This window comes from Pholcus phalangioides, unplaced genomic scaffold (genome assembly GCF_987345545.1).
Source record: "Pholcus phalangioides strain wild (caught in Gottingen) unplaced genomic scaffold, Ppha-v1.0 ptg000022l_1, whole genome shotgun sequence".
NCBI classification, from domain to species: domain Eukaryota; kingdom Metazoa; phylum Arthropoda; class Arachnida; order Araneae; family Pholcidae; genus Pholcus; species Pholcus phalangioides.
In genome coordinates this window covers 11,487,752-11,512,382 of record NW_028301615.1, presented here as the reverse complement: position 1 = coordinate 11,512,382, position 24,631 = coordinate 11,487,752, and the positions used below count along the sequence as shown (strand labels likewise).

General features: G+C 33.8%; 1 protein-coding gene across 1 annotated transcript in view; it reads right to left on the bottom strand.

Moving 5' to 3' along the window:
- The window catches only part of LOC149069467 (TBC1 domain family member 1-like), a 114,046-nt gene that overhangs the window by 61,966 nt on the left and 27,449 nt on the right, over positions 1 to 24,631 (bottom strand). The window contains exons 2-11 of the mRNA XM_089249436.1: positions 16,593 to 16,751; positions 14,516 to 14,803; positions 9,850 to 10,103; positions 8,092 to 8,368; positions 5,718 to 5,822; positions 4,331 to 4,490; positions 4,119 to 4,210; positions 3,168 to 3,290; positions 541 to 642; positions 389 to 451 (exon numbers count right to left, since the gene is read on the bottom strand). Of these exons, the coding sequence (XP_089105562.1) occupies positions 389 to 451; positions 541 to 642; positions 3,168 to 3,290; positions 4,119 to 4,210; positions 4,331 to 4,490; positions 5,718 to 5,822; positions 8,092 to 8,368; positions 9,850 to 10,103; positions 14,516 to 14,803; positions 16,593 to 16,751 (1,623 nt within the window). The remainder of the gene's footprint in view (positions 1 to 388; positions 452 to 540; positions 643 to 3,167; positions 3,291 to 4,118; positions 4,211 to 4,330; positions 4,491 to 5,717; positions 5,823 to 8,091; positions 8,369 to 9,849; positions 10,104 to 14,515; positions 14,804 to 16,592; positions 16,752 to 24,631) is intronic.

Sequence of the window (24,631 nt, the reverse complement as noted above, 5' to 3'; positions counted from 1 at the left end):
ATACTACTAGTCATATTTTTGTGGATGATTAGCTTGAGAAACGCTGCTTCAAATAGATTCCTATCATTAAACTTGAGAATTTATTGTGTATTAGTTATAACAAATATCGGATATTGCAAATTTTTTTCATGCACTTGTGCAACGTAGTTATATACAGGTTCGACTGTATTAGATTAGTTGACCCCAAATCATTGGCATTGGGAAAGCATAGCACCCTGTCCTCCATGTATCTCTGCCCATGAGATTACAAACCTATTTTTTAGAAAATCACTCAACTGCGACAGAATTTAATTCAGTTTTGATTGCACCGATTTTTTTTGATAGCTTGAAATTTTTGCATGAGATGAACATTAAGTTTGGTAAAACTTGCAAAAAGATTCATACTTACAGCAATAGTATTATCAGATATACTGGTTAAGCTGCGCTCTCGCACATCATCTCTGTGTTTTCTCTAAGATAAAAATTAGCATTACGAATTTAATACTTTTTTTAACAGATAAAATTTTTAGTTTTCAGATCGCTCATGAAAATTAAACTCACTTTCAAAATTGTTTCAAAAGAATTAGACAAGGATTTCTTTGCTTTCTGACGAAAGTTATCCAACTTTGAAGGCCCGTTCGATTTGTCTTTCAAGAAGACCATCTGTAAAACAAGTTCAGTTAAAATGTATTTTACTTATAAAAATATTCATACACAGCAATTAATATACAAATTAAGTACAAGTGGTCAATTTGGCAGATCTAGGGCTGTGTGGCAGCACAGTTCTACAAATCAAGGCTGAGGAAAAAATTAATTGTAGAAAAATTTGGAAAAAATATTTTGTCCGTAAAATTTGAACAATAAATTTAGTAGATGGAATAATTTGTAGAGAAAACTGCAATTTCTGATTGATTTCCTCTGGCTGGAAACAAAGCTGCAAGTTTTCATTGTTGTTTCACTGATGCAGCTTATATGCTGGACAGGAACTGGAACCTTATTGCACAAGTGAAAATTTTGTCTTGAGCTGCCCCTGGCTACAACACATTGTGATCCACTTATTTGGCAAACATTCCAGTATATATACATCTTCAAAACAAAACTTCTAAGCATTTCCCAACCTTGGATGTTTCATTATTACTCACTTCAAGCTCTTATTGCCATTACATGTTAAATACTGTTGAACCATTTTTTTAACCCCTTCATGTACAGACCAGGCTTTTGGCAACAAATTTGGATGATCTGTATTTGGGGTATCTGCGATAAATCTCAAAAACTGGTTTTCTTTTTCTTGTTCGTATGTTAGAAATAGAAGGGAGAAAAAAGATGAATGCAGTAGATTTCTCTTTCGTAACTTTTTGAGAGAAAAAAATCTGTAACGCAGAAAGTTCAAATATTTACACAGCTCCACAAAGAAAGATAATAAAAGGAGGGAATAATGAAGTGAACAGGGGAGAGGAGGTTGAAACAACTTCCACTCATAAAGTTAAAATGAAGCTTTACGATGATGAGAAAAGAGGTGAAAGAAGAAAGAAGGATCTGGGAATGAATTTCTTTCATTTGCATCGGGCTGAGATATCTCGTCCCTGATTGTTAAGGGTTTCAATTGCTATCACAAGATGTCTAATGTTAAAGTTGGCGTGTTCTAACGTGTCTACAGAGCTATGAATGTGGGGAATATCCTAATGGAAGGAGGAGAATGTATTCCACAATACAAAAATTAAATAAATAATGGGGTATCAAAATATATTCCTCAGAACAATTTCTATGATTATTTCTTCAGTAGCGTATGACATTGAGCTTATGAGAACATGCATTGCTGGTGAAACACTCTTGGGCACACCATGATTCCTCAATGAGATCTATGCAGGGATTTTCTATCTTCAAAGGAGATTCAAAAACTCCAGAAACTTCTTAATGAACAAAAGGATAAAGTTTCATAAATTTTTTTGGTGGGCAGTAAAGGTGGTGCGCAGCTTAGAAAATGTCAACTTCAATTACATGCAAACGCACGGTACATTACTTCGCTCATATTTTCACAAGCAATTGACTATTAGGGTTATCATAAATACTCAGTCTATTCTCCAGTCTTACTAGAAAGTTTCATTACATAACTACACCATATGTTACAACAAATTTTCTTAAAACTGTGAGGTGGACATAATGAATTAGATATTCACTGTGCCAAATTAACACACAATATTTGTATGCCTAAATGCCACAAACTCAAACATATGCATCAGATTAGTGGCTTTCTCTGTGCGTTAGGTAAAATATCCACCATACACATACAGACAGATAGACATGACAGGTTACTGCCCAGAGAGACCATCTTGGGATGGTTTGCACTCTTTATAAACATACATACAGGTATATTTTAAATAAAATCAAAATACTGCAGTGCTTTTTTTAAAATCTCTTTTATATCTGTCATGAAGTTTCTAAACTAGTAAGACATTAACGAAACGATGAACCTCTCTGCTAATTATATGAAGTACAGATGACTGGATACCAAGCGAAAATAATTGGGAAGAAAAGTTGCATTCTTGTGTGGGGAATCCGAACCACCAACCTCACACTTTCCAGGCGCGTGCTCTACCATTAAGCTACAGAGGACAGGCATTGTCTTTCCTAAGAACACTGTGTTCCTTTGGGCTGAACGGGACTGCAATAGACAGTTTCCTAACTCAGTAACAGCCTGTAATGAAATTATCCTCCAGATGGCGACATAGAAAGAAACAAAATAATTTTGTTGTTACGAGTATGAGCTGTTGCTGAGTCAGGAGGCTGTGTATTGCACAGTACCATTCAGTCCGAAGGAACACAGTGTTCTTAGGGAAGAAAATGTCAGTCCTCTGTAATTTAATAGTAGAATATGTGCCCAGAAAGTGCGAGGTTGGTGGTTTGATTCCCCAGACGAATTTGATTTTCCAATCATCTTGGCTTGGTATAGTGTCATCTGTATTTAGCACAGTAAGATATTATTTACATGCAAGACAATTTTTCTCTGATAAAATATCATACATTTTGTTTTTTCAATTCATAAAACTATTTATAATTAATGGTTTATATCAGTTTTGCCAAACTAAAATACAGGCAAATAAAATTTTACAGTAATTTAATATTTTTTTAAAGCAAAGTACACATATATTTTTATATACACAAAATTTCAACTTCAATTTTCATCTTACATCGTTTTTATTGCATGTGCCATTGTTGAGATGAACATGCTTCATTTGCCGCTGTTCACAAAATTCTCGGAGGTACATCATAATCACTTCGTTTTGCTCTTGCAGGCAATTAACATCAGCATCCTGTAAAAAGAATTCAAATACTATGTAGTTATTAAATATTTTCCTCACTGATTTTCTCTCATTCATTTTTTCTCCCACGTGTAAATATTTTTTAATCAGATATTGAAGAAGCTACCATGAAACTGCACATACACATCCTGCACTGCACTTCCTAAACATTTCTCTGAGGAAATTTCTAATAAATTTATTATGCTGGAAGGTGCTGTGTATGTGTAACACTAACACATTTATTATGTCTAAGTTATGTGTGTTTCATTTTCAAAGTCCTACCATCTGTCTTTCTCACTTTAAAAAAAAGCATGAGCTGGAAAAGGATTTCAGAGTACTCAAAAATGCCCTACAAGAATATCTTTCTGGAAAATAAATGGGGCACTATACTAGTTGTATTTTCACATTGTAGAAAGATAAATTTATTAATAAGATTTATATACAGTTCTAAAGAAATTTGTCATTGAAAACCAGTTGAAAGTTTGTGATAGGGTTGCTTTGCTGAAATTGTGTTCATTATAAGTATTTAAAATAACATAGATAGTTAATACGAAGTTTGGGGGACTTGAAAAAAAATGTGTTTTATGTGAAAATTCATAATATCTGCATTATAAGCAAGCCTGACTGTATAATCAGTTTCCTCCATACTTTGAGATAATTTAATTTCTGACACATTTCATTCTAATATAGGTAGTTCTGATTCTGTATTTCTGATAACTGAATTTTCATTGATCACTATTAAAATATTTATTTTGATAGAATCCATCATCACATAAAATAAAAGTTAAAAAAAACTTTAAAACACAGAGAGGTCATGTATTATACTTGTCTCAAACTCACCTCACACTTAGACATAATATCTAGACGATCACAGTCAGGTAAAGTATGCAATTTTGTGAGAATAGCACAATGAGTTTCTTCAGGTGGAAGACCTATGGAACCATAAGGTCATTATAGTGATCTTGATACATAATTATCCATTTGATAAGCATAAGAATAACAATCATAATTTTGAAATACTTCCTTTAGGAAATATTCCATTAAAAAAATACCTTCAATATCAGAGCATAGTCTATGAAGCCACTGCATTGGGCAACTTTCACATATTACAATTCTTGGGATGCTTGGAGCTTTAGGTTGCACTGGTGTATGAAGATAGTCTTGATGGGCTTTTTTGAAAGCAAGTCTCAATGACTGCATAATTTCATCGACCTAACATAAAACAAAATATTCAATTTTATAATGAAAGAATTTTCATATGTTAGATACACTTCAGGTCTTGGCACTAGAACTACAGAGCTGTCATTTTGACCGCAATTTGAAATTTCGTTTTTTATCCAGATTTTAAACACATTAAGAATGAATTTTTCAGGAAATAAAATTATTTTTCTCTTCTAAAAATAGAGTATAGAATCACTCATGCTTCGTTACATTTCAGAAGTAAGCAAGCATACCAGGTGTTTGAAAAAAAAGATGGGCTAATTTTTAAAAGGAGGTAGTATACATTGAACATCGAAGGACCGGACACACCTCGCTTCCCCTCTCAGAGAGATATTGAAGCTTTCCCGGGGGATTGGTGTATCCAGAAATTTATTAATTTATATGAAAATAAACAATGATATACATATATACAATAAAGAATCTGGAGTAAAAATTATGATGATAGTGTCTTTGCATACAACACAACTATTTCGGCAGTTAGTAAATTCAGTTTTAGCTTCAACCATAAGATCGCTTGACTGCTCCAACTGAGATGGGGGTGGGACATAGGAGGTAGAACCCTAAGAATTTAGGTCACTCGATTGCCCAAGAATTTTTTTGAAAAGTGCCCTCACTGATTAATGAACATAAAAAGCAATGTACATACACTCTTCCCCTTCCCCCACACTTTATCGAATTCCTTATATATGAAAAGTCTGACATCCCTAGTAAACTTCAATGGTTTTGCCTTATTGGTACCCCTGGTTGTGGGAGTCATTTGATTACCATGGAGCAACTTACATTAACATTTCTGACATATATCAATGAATAATATGCAATGTAAATGTGAAAAAATATGAACACAATATTTTTCACAGAGTTGGGGCCCCAGGAACTCATTTCCCCTAAAAAAAACCTCATACAAAAATATTTCAAAACAGGCAACCCTAGTCGTTATGGCATTTGGTTTAATTTAAAATTTATCAACATTTACAGCAGTATCATAAATTTTGCAATAGCGGTCAAAAAGACCGCTCCGGTCTTTTGTTTTAAATTTCCTAGTGTTAAATTTGACATACCCAGAAAAAAAAAAAAGAATCATTAGGAAATAGTTACTCACGATAAAAAAACCAGTAATATTCTAATGAAAATAATGGAGATTGCTTGTAATATCAAAAAGTCTGTGAATATTGTTTTATTAAAGAATCTCACTGTGTTTCATTACATAAATGCTCATACCACTTTCTCTGTCTGGCAACGAAAGATATAACCAGCATAAAAATCAGCACCAGCTAATGCAGTTTCCCGGCATATAAAACCAAAATGATCAAGATGTTTTGTACCCTGCAGAAACAAAATATATACAAAAATGAGAAGCCTGAAGCATAAAATTTAATAAATAGCTGATCACAATTCATGAAATAAACACTGAATAAGTTTGTCAACTTATGATTAAAACCTATTGCTTAAAAATTTAAATTGAGTTGTCGATTTTAGGCAATAAAAAATTCAAGTAACAAATGAAAAAAATAAGTACATGTAAACATGCTCAATTCCGACTTGCTTGCTACACGAAAGAAAAACTTGGTATCATCTCAGTATGTTGAATGCTGATAATACCAATTGCTTAACATCTAATTGTAGTTAAATTTTTAAGTCTTTCTAAAAAAGGGAAGAAATATCCAAATGTACATTATAATGATATCAGTGCATTAAAACTGTATTACAGGCATTCATGCACATGCACACACCCCACTTTACACGACAAATCGGTTCAGCAAAATAATTGCATACGACAAAATCGTATAAAGTGAGTTAAATTTAACATGGGTAAGATAGAGGGTTTTCTTCGGAAAGGATAAGAAAAAACTTCAGAAGGAAAGCTAGAAAATTCTGAATATCCCTTGCAAATATCCCAATTCTAGATTCATTAGGATCGTTTTCCTTGATTAAAATTATGACATTTTAGATATGCCACCAAAAGATTCCCATTAGTGAGTTCTGGTGAGATGGAGTTGAATGTTTCTTCCATACTTGACACACCTTCATCAACAAATTCAACCGATTTTGTCATTTTAACTATGTGAGAAAGATTAATTTTTCAATTAATTAATTGCAAATCCATTTTCAGGATTAAACTCAAACTGCAGAAAAAATTTTGCATGTAGCCATTTTTAAAATTAACTTTTCAAAAAATCTCTTATAACAAAATGTGTAAAGTGAAACCAGATAAAACAAGGAATACCTGTAATGAAAAAAAATAAAATAAGATATTTAAAAAATCCAGAGGCGACAGAATTCTTAATTATTTTTTACCCTTGAATTTGGCATCCCAAACTTCATAAGAATCAACTATCACTTGAAAAGTAATAGTTGATTCTTATGAAGTTTTGCCATCAACTATTACCTTCTCAAGTAATAGTTGATAGAGATTATACAAAAGAAAATAGTGATTAATTTTCAATTGAAGGTTTTTAACTTTATAATTTAACTAAAACCATACAAAGAAGTTTGTACATCCTCAAAGGACTAGAAAAACATTTGATGTAGTAAATACTGTAACTTGAAAGCCTTGACATATATATGTCAACTGAAATAAAAAATTTTCAAATAAAATTGAGATTGTTTATTTTTACATTGAAGCAAAGGGCTTTAAATTCCAATGAAATTATAAGATGGATACTGTACGAGACAGAAACCTGTCTTGAACAGAACAAACAAATAGTCTAATGCATAATTAATGTTTTTTTCAATTATGGGAAACACCTTTTTAAGGGAACCAGAAACTGTGCAACGCAGAAACGGAAGGCATATTTGGTCAACTTTTATATTAAGAAAACCTGCTTAAGCAGAAAGAATTTTTGGCCAAGTGAAAGTTTTTGTCTTTTGGATGAGAGGAAGTTAGATCGTACTAATCCCCCTTTTGTTAGGAAACTTTATTTCTTGGAAAAATAATGAATGCTTATTATCTGGCTGAACTGGTTCTGGAAGCAAGGGGTTGGGCTTGGGTGGAAGCGGATTTACAATTCAAAATTTAATAAACGCCTGTTTAGCATTTCATCTATGATGAAAATGGTGGCTTTTGTTTGAAAGGACTCCTTTTTCTTGTAAGACTAATATATGATATGATGAAAATATAAATTTAAACTAGAATTAAATATGCAATTTCAAATGCATAGTAATATGAAACAGCAAACAAAAAATTCAAAAATATAACATGCATGTCTCTCTTTAATTGGTTTATAGTAGTTAAGGTGACATACTCAAAATTTAAGTTTTGCTAGAAATAAATCACTGCACATATTTTTGTGTGCACCTTTATAAAGCAGGAACCTGTCTAGAATGGAAAATAATTCCAGTTTCACTGTAATATATAGATGCAAAACAGTTAAACTTATCCTATTCATACTCGGAATTTTTTGATGAATTTTATTTTCAATTCAACAAAAGTGAAATTTGTTTTATTAGGAGAAAGGTCACATATCTAATTGAAATGCATGATAAATTTACAATCTACAAACCAATGATCATGAATTATGGAAAAAAACTTATGGTTATCCCATCATACTTATAAAAAAAATGAAAAACATTCTTGATGAAGTGTAAAACATACCTGAGAACAATGTGCGATATCATTGAAGGTTTTACTAAGAAGAGCCTGTTTTTTATCCATACCAATAAGGCAAAGTTCAGTCTTGCCAATTAGAAAAAGCATAGTACGATTTCGCTGCTGCTGATTTGATGACTGTGCGGGAGAAGTGAAGGCACGAGGTCTTCGCATATCATTGGAACCTCCGCTTCCTGTCCTGTGTCTGTAAGCGGGAAGTGACACTTGTTTTACAGGATTGTGATTCATACCAAATGTTCCACTTGATGATAATGCTCTGTCCCTTAAAATTAAAAAAATACACGAGAAACACAAATGAGTAAAATTACAAGAAAATTCTGAATGAACAAAATTTAAAAGCCTTTAACTAAAATTTTAGGTAACAGGCTTTTTCAAATGTATATAAAAAATTTTCTGATGTTTCCGCATGAGTTTTATACTTACTTCACAAAATTATGAAAGGAAATATGGTTTTTATATTAAAATTCTTAATTGCATAGGTAGACATAAAAACCCATGTTGAAAAAGCACATTAAACGCATAAACATGGAATATTATTCCTTCTGAATTAATGTTTATTCATCCATGAAAATGAAAAAGTGTGTGTGAAAATAGGCAAAAACTCAAAAATGAAATTATGGTCGTGTTCAAAGCACAGGAATAGTCTCTGAAGTTTACTCAAATCTTTGAAAGCCCTGCACTTAAGCATGTTAAAACTAATTAATTTTAAAAATATATTTTGGGAAACACCAAAAAATATCTTGAATGGGTGTTATGCATCTGGGGTGAAATTTAACACTGGGAAAACCAATTATGGCTTTTTGATATGAACATTATGACAGACGATAGCTTACGATAAAGGAAGAAGATAAGATTACTGGCTCGTTAGGTCACTGCTTTCAAGATGAAGCTTCAATCTTTTTTGCCCACTCTTCTAATTCAACTTTCACACAATTTTTATACTTTATTCCCATGCATTAGCAGCCATGTTCAGAAATTCAAATCCCAGATTCCAGGAAGTCTTGAATATCTGAACTTTAAGGTTTGATTGAATTGATTGATTCAGACCTTGTCTGTTCTCTGAATTTTACAATACTTTTCATTTTACGAATTACGTTGGAGACTGTTTAAATTCCACATTTGCTTATACTACTACAAACCTTGATTTATCAAAAGTTTCTGATACTAAGCATTTGATCTCGTACATTAGATAAGCTTAATAAAAAATTAGACTGAGAAGTATGTTTGGATTTTTAGATCATGTGTTTAAGAATGGAATAAGCAGAGCAAGAAATTAAAAAAATTATAAGTTAATACAAAAGCAACAGCAGATTTCTGCAATCTCTGAACATGCAAAACATTATCTGCATTTCATATTAGGCTGGTGATAATTGGGTTGGAGCAATGCGTAGATGATTAATTTTCATTATCGTTATCAATTTCCTGGACAAAACATGTTGGCTACAGTGAAAAATATGATTTTATTTACATTCGTGCATTCATTCAATATTTAATATAGATATCAGTCTTCCGAATACGATCATGCTTGTTGAACCTCAGTCTTTCCAGCATGCCAGGAACAACCAGACTCCAACATTTTAAAAGCTGGTGTCACCAAATCTTTTATGGTAAGCCGGCTAATGGGGTGTGGGGGCATACAGTATATATTGTATATATTATACATACACATATTGTTGATTAATTGAATAACATTTTGAGAAGTTTAAAAAAATTCAATATTACATTATAAAAACATTTATTCACCTTGGCTGCCAATTTGATTTTATATCATTCAGGTCTTGAACAATATCAGCACATGTTGGACTATCAAGACTCTGTGTATGAGTGATGAGAGATGATGGAGGCATTAGAGTGTTGTTCTTCCCAGTTGCCTGCAGAGACTGGTTGAAAGATGATGTAGATATGCTGGGACTAATACCCACAATGAAGTTTTCTGAGCTGCATGGAGAACTAAAGGCTGTGATATTGAATGGATCTGAACAACTCTTTGGAATACCCTAAAAGGGGGAAAAAGATTAAATCAATTAGGAAAATAACACCAGAAAATATCATTTTTAAACATACACCATCAATTACATCTGAACAAAAACTATATTTTAGAACACTTTGAAATTAAAGTTTTCATAACAATTGATTGAAATTTCTATGTTTTTGTGAAATGTGAACACAAATTGAAATAAAGTTAACTTTTTTTTTTCATCACGTCATGATTTCTGTGTCATCATACTGTTTACTTTTTATTACCAGTTTGCTCTACAACATTTTTTTTTAATCACAAAAGAATGAATAGATATGACGCCTGTTTGTGAAATGTTTCCTTTGAAGCAGATACCCTGTGTAACTATGGATTTTTTTTTACCAGGGTTTGCACAAAAATGTGAATGCAGATTTAAAGAATTTTTTATAGCATGCTAAAATTAGAAGCAAAAAAAAAAGAACTTCAACAACCAGCTCTTTCACTTGGTCATGGTGTATGTGTTATCTTCATTTTTTCCCAGGTAAACAGTTTCCTCAATAGTGAGTGGTTGAGGAAATACTCTTTTGCTTGAGGGGTGAAGTTTCTTACTTTTCATAGAACTTAGAGGCAGTACTAGAGGATATCACAAAAAGGATTGTAATTTGCACTTATATCTTTGCATGACTCAGGCAGATACGGAGTGATAGCAGAGAGATCACCCCTAACCCACTCCCAAAAATTTTTTTACCAATACCATAGTTGGGAAGATGGAGGTGAAAAAATCGCCTCCCCCTTCACTACCCAGTGATCCCCCCCAATTCGAAGGACTTTTATTTGTTCATTGTATGACCCCTGGAAAAAATTTTGATAGCTACACACAATATCTACTTCAAAGGAAACACAGCATAAACAGTTTTTTTTTACCCGGTACCTGTTTTAAATACTCTGCACATCTTTGTGAATAAAATGGTTCTAAAACTCTTTTTGAACCAGTATATAAAGGCTATCGCCTCTTATTGTTATACAATAGGTTAATGATTTATATTTAAGAATTTTGGCTAAGACCTTCGTTACAAAAAATGTTTTACATGTGATTACAAATACAACGCCACAACAGGCAAAATGCCCAACGAGGTGGCTGATAAAAAGATGCCCATAAAAATATGGATGTCATATATTTCAAAAAAAAAAAAACAGCAACCCAATTAAACATGCAAATAACACAAATTATAAACAATATATACACATGATAAAATATTATACAATGCCCATAAAGAATACCTATGGTTGTCTTATTCTAAGAATGGATAGCTTCTCGATTTACCCAAACATGTTTATCATATTTTGTTTTAAACGTGTCAATTGTGTTACAATTTACTACCTCTGGGGGTAAGCTATTCCATTTATTAACAACCCTATTAGAGAAAAATTCCCTGCGACACCATAACCTTGCATTGTCCCTCACCAATCAATACTGGTGTCCCCTTGTAAAAGCAGTTGATTGGCGGTGTACTAAAAGTTCATGGTCCATACTATCCATCCCATTGAAAATTTTGAACACTTCGATCATATTTCCTCTACACCTACGTTCATCCAATGTAAACATATTCAAAAAATGAAGTCTCTCTTCATAACTCAAGCCCTGTGTGCCAACAAGGACATGCACAGTTCTTCTCTGCACTCCTTCAACCAATTCTATGTCCCTCTGTAGGTATCATCTTAGAAGTCATTTATGTCAGAAATATTATTTCTGAAAAAATTAGAAGATTGAAATTTTTATACAGTCCCTAGGTCTATGAAAAAATTCCTTTTATGGCCCCAACAATTTAAGTTATAACTAATCAAAGTTGAAACTTTTATTTATTTTTTTTTTTTTTTGAGAAACGAAATAGGGGGACATATAATTTTTTTATAAGAATTTATTTGTGCAAGCAAGAGCCCTGGAATTATCAGTACATTACGAACAGTTGCTTTGACAAATGACAAAATATACAAAATGGCAACATATTACTAACATTAGTAAATACATGTAAAAGTATTAACTCAGCAAAACATTGCTAAGAGCGTGAGGAAAAAATAAATATTTTGGATTATCAAAATTACATATTTTGGCACACATAATGTTAACCACTTTAGTTTATTCACTAGGAGCATGATTGGAAACAGTCATTGATCAGCTATTCATATATACTGTACGTGAGCTAGACATGTTATATGAAAAGCATGTAGAGAAACAAACTTTTCTAATGTATTCTCATCTATTCTTATGCATGGGCTGCTTTTGTCTAAAACTCTTAATATCTTGATGAGAATTTGACAGTATATTGATTGCTACTATATCTAAAAGATAAAAATTCTTTGTCGTTTATATGTAAACTTTCTTGTCTCTCAGGAACTTACGCCTATTTGTATTCAAATGGGGCTCAATGGGATTGGGGCTTGCTGATAAGAATACCAAGGAATACCAAGGGGGTGAAGATTAAAAAAAAAAACGCCTTCAAAGTTCTCAATGCTAAAAATATCTAAGATCTACAGAATATGGATTCTAAAATTCATGAATAAACATAAAACAATTTTGAAATAGACATTTACAGCAGAAAAAATTCAAAAAGACATTTTCACAAAAAAATTTGAAAATGGGTAAAAAATATATTTGACATTTCGCCTGAACTTCCACACACGCGGGCTCTACTCATTAGATATAAATGTTTATACAGCCCCCTTAGAACTTGGCTAGAATGGCATATTCTCTGATGAAAATGAATATACATAATTGAATTCATAATATAACGTATAACCTTCAATAACCAACAGTTTAGGAATCAGTCTTAATTTGTACTGCTGACACAACTGAAGATTTGATAAAAAAAATTTAGAAAATGACTTTACACCATAAATAAAAGAACTTAAGAGCCTTCGACTACAGCTTAACGCAAGTGAAACCAAATGGATGCATTTTAATTTAATGAATCTAAATACACAGACAACTGAAATTAAATTTCATGAATGTGATGATTTTCATCCTGATACTATTTGTAATTGTGATTATATAGAAAGAGTAATAAATTATTAATATCTTGGGTTAGTTATCTCGTCCAACTTGAAATGGAAAGATCACACTACTTTATACAAATACAACGCCACAACAGGCAAATTGCCCAACGAGGTGGCTGACTTAAGAACATCATGGATCGCCGAGCCTTTAATTGTCAATAAACTAAGAGTAATTACAGTTTGATGTTTATTTAAACTAAAATCTGTTATTTCATACAACAGTTTGAGAGAAGTGTTCTATGCATGGGTATTCCCACATATATGGATTAACTGTCTGGGAAGGAACATACAAAAATTCTATTCTATCTTTAAGCCGTTTATATGATTTTTTTTGATAAGATATTCTACACATTAATAATTTCTCGCAATGCAATGTATCACTAATTCATTTTAATGTACGTCAACTTTATTTATATAAAGTATTGCTGTTCATGTATAAAAATTCTGACTGGTATCCCAACAGAGCAATTACACAAAGTAGTACTATGTGAACAGAAAATCTGTATCATATACCATTACCAAGAAAAACAATTCATAAAAAATCTTTATGCATTCTTGTTCCAAGGTTATGCAATGAATTTAATGGTATTAATAGACAACAGCTTTCACTTAATATGTTTAAAAGAACTATAATAAATTGCGTATTTGAAATAACAAATATTGAACAGTTCATTTTATTTGATAATTAACTAATCACTGCAATTTGAAAGAGGGGAAACATTTAAACATTTAAGTAACATTCTAAAAAAAAAAAGTTAATTTTGATATTGAATATTATTGTGTAATATAATTGACTATTGTTGTTTTTATACACTTTCAAGGTTGCTGAAGAGATTGTCCCATTCGTGTTACTGTTTATGACCCATGGAAGGATTATATCCCTTTGGGTCAAATAGTGTTTGTTTTGTAGTTTTCTTTTTGTCTTTCTGTCTTGTATGTTTTGATTTTGTCTTGTCTAAATAAAGAGTTATAGAATAATAATATTGGATATCTCTATATAATATGACAGGTATAGGATTGCCAAACAATGTAAAATCATTAAAATAAAAAATTTAGTTCTAGATTCAAAATAAACTGATACCAGAAATAATGAAAATGTAATTAGAAGCATTTCCATGGAACTTAAATAGTTTTACTAATTTATTCAGAAGTTTTAAAATTATGGAAACTGGATTAAAACTCGGAAATTTTATATATATCACATCTTGATATTATAAAGATGTTTTTACTTGATCCATACAATATTGGTGCAACTAAATTTCACAGTATATATTTGCCATAAAAATCAGACTGCTATCTATAAACATTAACACTTTTTTCAACTTTGTGTCTAGGTTTTGCTATGAAAATGAACAGGAAAATAAAACACAATTCAAAGAAAACTTTGAAAAGTCTTACTGAGTTGGTCTCTACATCTTTAATACTAAGGTTTTCAGCCGATATCCTTGTGCATTCCTTATTAACAGGAGTATTAAATTTATTTACATCCTCATGTTCATTGTCTTTGCTATTTTCATTCAGTTCTAAATTATACGGAAGACTAGAAACACTAGCACCACTGCCATGACGATGTCTGTATGAAGGGACTGAACTGTTCTTTTTACTACGCAGTTTTTCCATTTCATGCAATCTGAATTTTTCAACAGCATCATCAATAAAAGTGGGCGGTGCTCTCTTGCTTGAAACCTGTAGAAATAATTGCTTTATCAAGTTGTATCACACATTCATAGCTTAATACTATTGATATATAAAATAAAATAATTCCAATCAATTTTGTTGCATGTAATCATTTTTTTTTCTTTCAACTTACATACTGAATAATTAATAATAATTTAACGTATGCAGGACCTACTTTTGTAAAGAAGAGGGGGACAGTGGTGGGTTGAAGCTTTAAAAAAAGAGCACAGAGAATATTTCCCAGAGGAAATATTCCTCTTTCCATCCTTACTAATCCTTACTTTTTTCAATCAACAGAAATTGAAAAGAAAGGCATATGAAGGTATTTTCTTCTATTTGAATTTTTTAAATTAAATTTTTGATCATCTTGAGGGCCAGGCCCCAGTATATCCTCTCGCTCAAGTATAGACGCAACTAGAGAGACGAGCTGACTTATCGTAATCCATCCCAGAGCAGCAAAAGCAGTGTTTTCTTCAATGTGACATCTAACTCGCAGAAAAAAAACAGGTAGCAGCAATTGCCTATAGATACAGACATCACCATTTGCTCAAAGATGGCAGAAAAAGGGGGGAGGCGGGTTAGTCTGGGATTTTAAGGAGCCTTAGATAGGCAGACCTGTTGACCAAGATCTTTCAGAACCTATCCTAGAAAAATAAGAGTCACATGAAGGGGGGGGGGGGGGTGGTGGTAATATAATGAAGCTTTTTCTATGGTTTTTGATTTTTTCTGTGGTTCCCTCTCCCAAATTGTGTAACCTGGAAGTGTTTTTGTCCCAATTCACTTGAGTTGGCCCTAGTTATTTACTGCCCAACATAGCAAATTATGAATCCATGACAATATCTTTCAAAATTTGATAAAAAGACTGCAGACGAGCACAAGTCGTTAGGTTTCTGAGGATCAAGCAATATATCAAGCATCTCTCAGATGAGATTCAGGGTACTTTTTAGGAAAGGTGCTTCTATTCTAGTATTTGCCAAAAAAGTTTTGAAGTGAGTATGTGTTGTATAACGAAGCTTTTTCCTATCATCTAAACTAGAACATGATAAAAAATGTTTTCCTACTTTCTTACCATCTGCCACAAATTTACTTTTAGTTAGTGAAATTAAATTGTTAGGCATAATGTTAGTCTTGTGTTGCATATGAGTTGGCAAATTAACAATGCTTACGATTTTTTTCTGTCGTCTCATCTGAATTAATCAAAAAGTGTAATTAATCAATAAAGACAAAGATTTGGAATTTTATTGTTAAAACTTGAATGTTGCAGCAGATATATAGGAAGTAGGCATTTACTGTATATTATTAGTTGGCAATGAGGAACTGGGTTCAATTCTTGGGAGAGACTAGGTGACTATTCTTTCGAAGATCACCTTCACATAATATCCAGAAAATGTGTATTTCCTTGATGTATGGTATTTATATTTCAGGAAATTCAAATAAATGTATTAGAAATAATAAAATTAATAAGATTCAATAAGTGTATTAAATCTATACAAATGCATGCTTACAACTAGTATATATGTATACTTGGTTGTAAGCATGCATTCGTATAGAGTTAATAAATAAGGCACATGTGCATTACATTCTATTTAACATGTGAGAGATTAAATCAATTTACTCTCTTAGTATTTCCAGATTTCCTGAAAGTGGTTTTTTTTTAATATATATAGAATTTTTATATTTAAAAATCCAAGGTGATTTATATTCAGATTGCAAATAATTTTGAACACTTTCAAATTAATATGCCAATTGGTGATTTCAACCATGTTCATACGGAAGCAAGACTGAAACTAAAACATACTTTGATGCGTCCTAAGTACATAACTTCATACTGTTGGCCAGATGTCATTATTTCATCCAAAGCTATGTTTTTTCCAATTTTTGTCGAAGGTGAGTGAATTGCTTGCTGCTGGGCCATCTCTTTTGTCATTTCTCGTAAAGAAGTGAATAGTTCCAACACCTGAAAGATAAATATAGTATTAACACTAATAAGAATAAATTTCGAATAGAATACATATTCTACAATGTTTTCAGTAAAATTCTACAAAAATGCAGCATCATCCACTCAATGTGTGATTTCATGCCGAAAACATGCGAATAAGGTTTTTTTTCTTCATTTCAATAGTTATCAATGCACACTTACAATGCACACTATTGATACTTAAAGTACATGCCAGAAATCTGTTGCATACGTATTGCTCCTAACGTATTTATGTTAGCAAAGTTGTGCTTGTATCATATTCTTGTTGATGGTTACTATTACTACTAAACTACATATGCATCTCATCTATATTCCTCTATGGAATCACAAATGAGCATTAACGAAACGTTTCTTGCTCTGGTACTGCCATCCATCTTCCGTATTTTAAAGTAAAATATGGTTTGCATACCAATGCACACTGTGATGAGACTTTACTAAAGGGAAAATTGACTCACATTTGTGATGAAATTTGAACCCATTGTATAAAAACAATGCAAAATCGACTTGAATGTGTCTTAAAAGAATGAAGCCAAAGCTATTCATTCAGTTGAACACCAAATTTAAGACGTCATCACTCCTTTGAAGTGTGGCTCAAGCCAGTAGATTTCAAACTGTCTGTTGTTGTTGGTGGGGGGAGGGGGGTATATTTTCACAGACATTTTCTTTTTTCACTGTACAAATTGTTCAGAAGAATAAAACATTTAGTTTGCAAAAAGATGCACCTATTTCAATGAATATAAACAATAAAAAGTAGTCTAACTTATATTCTCAGAAATATTTGTTCCAAATATATTAGCATTTCTCAAAAAAAAATTAACTTTTCTGCACTTCAGTAAATTTTGTGAAGAATTTTATTCACAATACCATGGCAACCCATCTCCGAAAACCATTTTTTAGACTTTTGCTTTGTAAAATCCTTACAATAATATTACCCATGTTTTACGAGGCAGCATTTACTTATTTTTTCATATTATTCTGCTATCTTGATGTTTGGAAAGGATGTTTATTTCATCAAGTTTTCTGAAAAAAAGTTAACTTTAATGTTATCAAATCACGAATGAATTTTTTCTACAGGAACTTTTCATTGATAAAATGCCCAATTTTTTTTCAAATAAATGAAGTTAATTGCGAATTTTCACCGGAAAATGTAAATCAAATTTAATCTTATTGATAGAATCGATTAAGTCAACTAACATTTTCAACCGCGATCAACAAACTGATCGATTAAACAGACAACTTTTATTTATGTGCTTTAGGAGAGAACTCTCAACTCTTTAGATGGATCATGCAAAACCCATTTTTATTGGGCTTTTCCTTTGTGAATCCTGACAATAGGGTGATAATACAATAAAACCTCCGTGTAACAATACTATGCAAACCAAGAAGACATATGCAAGGCGCAAATGCAAGCCGATCCCCCCCGTTAAAAAGTCTCGCCACAGAGAGCAACAGTCCTACAATGATAAATCATTCAATCATAACACTTCACTCAGAGTTAGAAAAACTGGTGGCAGATGGCAGCACTACACATAACAAGCATTACAGAGAAAAACTTCATGTCAAGTTTCACTACACGTACACGCACATTCCCGCATGTACCGATTCGTTGGGGGTTCCGCGGGGAGGGGGGTGTGGGCGGGGTGCATGTGTGGTGTAGCAGTAGTATGTAGGGCCTCCAAAAAAATGGCTCGGGATCCATGATGTTCTTAAGTCAGCCACCTCGTTGGGCAATTTGCCTGTTGTGGTGTTGTATTTGTATATCATTGTAGAGGGATTATTGTTATATTGAAAGGCAGCAGTTTAGCATTTCCAAACAAGACAAAAAAAATATTGTTATAGAGGTGGCATTATATCCAGTATTATTGAAGCGAGGGTTTCGCATAATGAATACTGGTGAAGCGCAAAAAAAAAGAGATATTAAATTTTCCAAATTTTTTTAATGTGGAAGTAATAATAATAAGAATAAAGTTCTAATTTCCCCCAACTATGAATTGTCTTAAGATAAATTTTTTTTCAAAAGTTTGATAAAACCACCTCTCAATCTGAGGCGTTACCCTTTATAAAAATCTATATATATAAAATTGATTTTCTGTGTTTGTGTGTTCTCTATACAAATCTACAATTTTTCGATCGATCGTCGCCAAATTGTGCATATATACCAAATGGGACGAGACTTTAATGATAGGCTACTTAATGTCTCCGTATTGTCTTTTAATATCTACTGCATAAATTCATATAGTTTAGGTTGTTTTAAAATAAATTATGGGCCCGTAAAAAGTATATCGAAAAAATTCCACAGCTATAATTAAACATTTTTGGAAGCTGAAACAGGCAGATGGATAACTTGCAAGTTTAACGGGGGGGGGGGGGGGGGGGAATCCAAATACCTAGCGCTCCTTGAAAAAGAAAAAAACTATTCATTTCTATGTTTTCTTAATCTAGATTTGTTTCTTTCATGAGTCCTGCAGGAAGTCGCCATACTGTTTAACTTAGACAAGTAAGCGCCAGGTATTATAGCTAGGGATGGACGTTTGAGGGCATGTTTGCATCCACTGCTGCTGTTATGCGTATCTTCAGTTCGGCTAATGTAGCTGGAAGGGGAGTCACATAAACGTAGTCTTTTATAAACCCCCGCAAGAAGAAATTGCTCACTGTGAGGTCCGGCGATTTTGGAAGCCAATGATGTTCAGTTGAATCGTCAGGCCCCGTACGGCCGATTCATCGTTTATGAATGCGATTGTTCAAAAATTCTCTGAAGCTCCAGCGTGGTGGTGCCCCGTCCTGCTGGAAAATGAAGTAATCCGAAGCAGTTTCTAACAGTGGGAAAAGCCAATCTTGAAGTGGCTGGCGGCCGAAGGAAGAGAGAGTGCGCTAACTGCGTGAAACTCGAGATTTCCCTCTTTCTACCTCTACATTATTCAGTCAAAACGGATTAAAAGCTGAATAGAGTGATTTTTCTATTGGTATGATATAGATATTTTAAATAGATATGATTTTTTTAAATCGAATGATTCTTTTAGAAACATCCTGTATATTCATTTCTACGTTTCTTTAAATCTAGATTTGTTTCTTTCATGAGTAGCGCAGGAAGCCGCCATATTGGTTAATTTAGACATGGTTTGTATGTCCCTCAAAGAAAGTGGGAGATATCACGTGATCCAAAAAAGCCTCATGGAAGAAAACCAGGGCAGTATTAGCGGGGTATTAGCTAGTATGAAATATTCTTAATGTTAATTCTTATTGATTCTCATTCTTATTCGGTGCGCCAAAAACGAGAAAAACTTTTCGCTAGTTTGTGGGCACCTAAAATAATATCCTCCCTATTGATAAGTCCCCTACTTTAGCGATTTCTAAATGTTTCGCGGATCCAAGTGGTCTGGAAATGTGTCCGGGCTGCTTAAGTGCTCTGACGAACTGTGACACGCAAGTGATCCGTAATTATGCTGCGTAATCTGGGAATGTGTCGCGGGTACCTTGAGTGATGTAGAACCGAACTGGGGGCCGCTTAATTGTTCTAAAACTGTACCACATGTCATTCAAGGGATCTCTAAATGTGCCACTGGCCTACTTAAATGATATGAAAATGTGCCACGGGATTACTTGAGCGACCTGTAAATGTGTCGCTTCGTTCATTTTTACAAAATTAGGTTTGAGAGGGTAGGCCACATACCCCCCCCCCCCCGGCCACATTTGGTCCACGGGCCAAGGGTTTACAATACATGGCGTAGAGCAGCGGTTCTCAACCTTTTTTGACTAGCGGGGCCCTTTCTGGTGTATAAATGAGTGTATGACGGAACTCCGTAGGCATATTTTTTATTTATTTATCAAAGTTACTGATTTACTTTTGTTATTCAAAATTTTATTTTTCAAATTTGCAGTTTATATTTTCCTCGAGTGGCGCGGAGCCCCTGGAGAGTTCACAGAACCCCAAGGGCTCCGCGGAGCACCGGTTGAGAACCACTGGCATAGAGGGTGGGTCACAATGAATTTCTTAAAAAGAAATTTTGAGTTCTTAGCCTTCAAATAGCATTGAAATTAACAGAAATTGATTATAATAACATGACGTATTTTTTTCGATTTTTTTTTTTTCAATATTTTTTGCATGAAAATTTTTTTCGATAGTCTGGGGCGGGGTCCTCCCCCCGCGTACGTCTCTGATCCTACCAATGTGTCATAGGAGGTGGGGGGGGGGCAGAGCTGACGAAATTTTGCTGACAAAAATGGATCAAAAATGGCTAAAAATTTGCTGTCCGTTTTCCGTAGAACGAGCGGGTAGTTATAACGAACATAAACTGAAGAGCCAATAAAACTGGTACAGGCATGCGTATGCAAATAAAGAGAGATGGAACCAATCAGAGTACGGCGCAGCGGTTGGCAACGCCTACATAACACAACAAGTGTCGGGCATAGTTGTTAGATCGGTTACTGCTGCTACATTGGCAGGTTATCGAGATTTAAGTGAGTTTGAACGTGGTGTTATAGTCGGCGCACGAGAGATGGGACGTAGCATCTCCGAGGTAGCGATGAAATTTGGATTTTCACGTACGACCATTTCACGAGTGTACCGTGAATATCGGGAATCCGGTAAAAAATTAAATCTACGACATCGCTGCGGTCAGAAAAAGATCATGCAAGAACGGGACGACTGACGAGAATCATTAAACGTGACAGACGTGCAACCCTTCCGCAAATTGCTGCAGATTTCAATGCTGGGCCATCAACAAGCGTCAGCGTGCGAACCATTCAACGAAACATCATCGATATGGGCTTTCGGAACCGAAAGCCCACTCGTGTATCCTTGATGACTGCACGACACAAAGCTTTACGCCTCGCCTGGGCCCGACAACACCGACATTGGACTGTTGAGGACTGGAAACACGTTGCCTGGTCTGACGAGTCTCGGTTCCAATTGCTTCGAGCTGATGGACGTGTACGGGTATGGAGACAACCTCATGAATCCATGGACTCTACATGTCAACAGGGGACTGTTCAAGCTGGTGGAGGCTCTGTGATGGTATGGGGCGTGTGCAGTTGGCGTGATATGGGACCCCTGATACGTCTAGATACGCGGCATCCCACCAGGATCCAAAAAGTGCTATTTTTTAAATTGAAAAAATTTTCTGACGAATTGTTTTTAAATGAAAAGTATGAAAAATTTGTCAAAAAAATATGAATCGACAGAGCGAGACTCTCTACATATTTTCGCAAAACATTTCAAGCATTTAGTGACGGTTCCTTAGTTGAGAAATGAATGATAAATGCTGCAGGATGATAAATGTCTCTCTTAAATAATGTGCAAGCATTTCATGATATTTTTTATACCGAAACGTATAGTGGTCTAAAGATTAATACGAATAGGTGGTGATTTTCGTGTTTTTCGATAGCGCTCAACGAAGTTTCGGGTATTCAAACTGTTTCTTCGGGCTTGATATGAACATCACTGAAGAATTTTTAGAAATGTTTTGTATTCACCAAACCACAACACAGGAAGATGTGTCTGACATCGTGGCAAATTTATGGATTTAAGAAGATACTAAATTCCTTCGAACAAACTCGTGCAGGTGAGAACGGTACGAGTGATACATCATCAATAGCTAGTAAAAATATAAATTTTCCTTCAAGACTCCAAGCCAAACTGAACGAAATGTATTTAGAGACATTCTTTAACTGCAATCGTCCCATTGCATTATTTATTAGCAGGTCCTTTGCTGCAAAGAGTTGTAAATAAGTTGCATTCTAGCCTGTGATCACTTTAAACTTCATCCGGTCCAGGGGTTTCCCAGGAATCGCTTATTATCGCAAATTTCTTGAAAACTTGTAGAATAAATTCGATGTTCTACCTCATCTCATACAGAAATTCGTTTGTTGTTTTGTCATAGAATTATAGAAAAATATTTTTGCTTTATTTTGAAACAAGGTAAAACTGTTCCTAGAAATGAAAGATCGAAAGGTTTCATTTCTCAATGGTGAGACACGGGTGCGATAACTGGCATTTTTTATTGCAATTGCAGGACATTTGAATGAATTAAATAACGAACTTCAAGGGAAAGCTAACCTAATAACACATATTTCCTTTCAAGAGAGCAAGTGATAATTCAATCAGTCTTCTTTCCATTAGTGATTACAGGGTCTTCGAAGGGGGATCACTGAGGGTGTTCATAGTGAACGGAGGGAGCGAATGTATACCTTCACCCTCCCACCTACATACATAAAATTTTCCTACTGACCGAAGGGGGCGATCGCTTCCATCACCCTCCCCTTTGTTTCTTTAACTATTGATAGAAATAATGAAATTTCAGTCTCGTCCATCAAAAAAAAAAAAAAAATCACCATTCATAACAATTTTTTTGGAAAAGTTTGGAAATAATTTTCCTATTTTTTCCCCATACAAATGAAGTTCACATTCATAATTGTTCTTGTATGACCTTTACTGAAATGCGTGTGATGACTAATTTTAATACACCTATGACAAAAGAAACTCAATTTTGTGAATTTTTCCAAAACTTGAAAATAAATTAAAACCCTAAAATAGAACCAGAGTATTAGAATACGTGTAGCTTTCCTGGGGAATTAGTAATTTATTGGCTCGTAAAGGAAATCCGCCGCTTGCAAAATCTCATTTCCTTTGCGCGCTTCAAGTTTCCGGAACGTGGTTCGCCTCAGTAATAGAAACCTTTTAGTACGGATTCTCTGCAGCAACGAGAGATGAAGATATATATTTTTTCGAATAAACCCACGTGCTCTAAAATGAAATTTCAATCTTTTTTAAGTAAAATTTTGCATAAATCTTGCAACAAGCAGTCTGCTGTAACTTGAGGATTTCTATTTATTTTCTTCATTATTCTGACCGTGGGGGTCAAAAATACGTATGTGAACAAAAATACTTTATATACTTTAGTTACTTCACCGATCGAATTTTCGATGCATGAAGGAACGAAAATAAAAGTGACGGAAACCACCAATATCGTTTGAAATTTAAAACTACAAAAATTTTGAAAAATTTAGTGGAAAGTAGAAAAAAAAACAATTTTCTCTATTATAATTCGGTTCAAAGTCATTCATCTATCCTCTTGTTGAGAGACTGCTAGCAATTATTTAAAAATAGCAAAATGAAAATGAATACGTTTTATTCTAGTGAATTCGTTAAAAAAAACCGCACACAACTATTCTGTCTTATTCACATCTGAGCACGTAAATGAAAAACGGGTCTCGCTCGGTGAGCGCATTCAGAAATGAAATTCAAACGAATATAATGTACAGGTATAGAAAAGGGGGAAAAAAAGTCATTCTTTACATCAACATATTTTTAGTCTCATTTCTATTTCCATCGTTTCAACCACCTCAAGCATATAACTACAGCGACAAAATTTCCCTCGAATTCAGTTGCTACAGCTGAAAGCATGCATGTGCGTGTGAGTTCCCGATTACGTCATTCGAAGGGAGAAAAATTAATGCATGGTGGAAATACAAAGAACCGTTTCTGAGGAACAGATTAAAAAACATGTTTGAAAATACCTCAGCAAGCTGCTAGAAGTGGGGGGGGGGGGGGGGGCCTCTGAAGAAAAAAATGGAATGGGAAAATAAAGAAGTCATTTCAAACACGTGCATTGAGATTTCAAACAAAATGTTTGGAGGTGGTTTTTATTTCTTCTCTTACTTAACTGGAGTTTTTTACAGATAGAATTCAGAAGGCGAAAATTTTTAAAACCGCTCAACTATGGATTGAAATATACCATCCTTGAAAAGTCTGAATATGGGGTTGTGATGTATCAAACCTTCAACTCGGGGCAGGGGAAGAATACTGAAAAAGGTGGAAAATCAGGAAACAAACTATGCTACAAAATATATCAACCAAACTG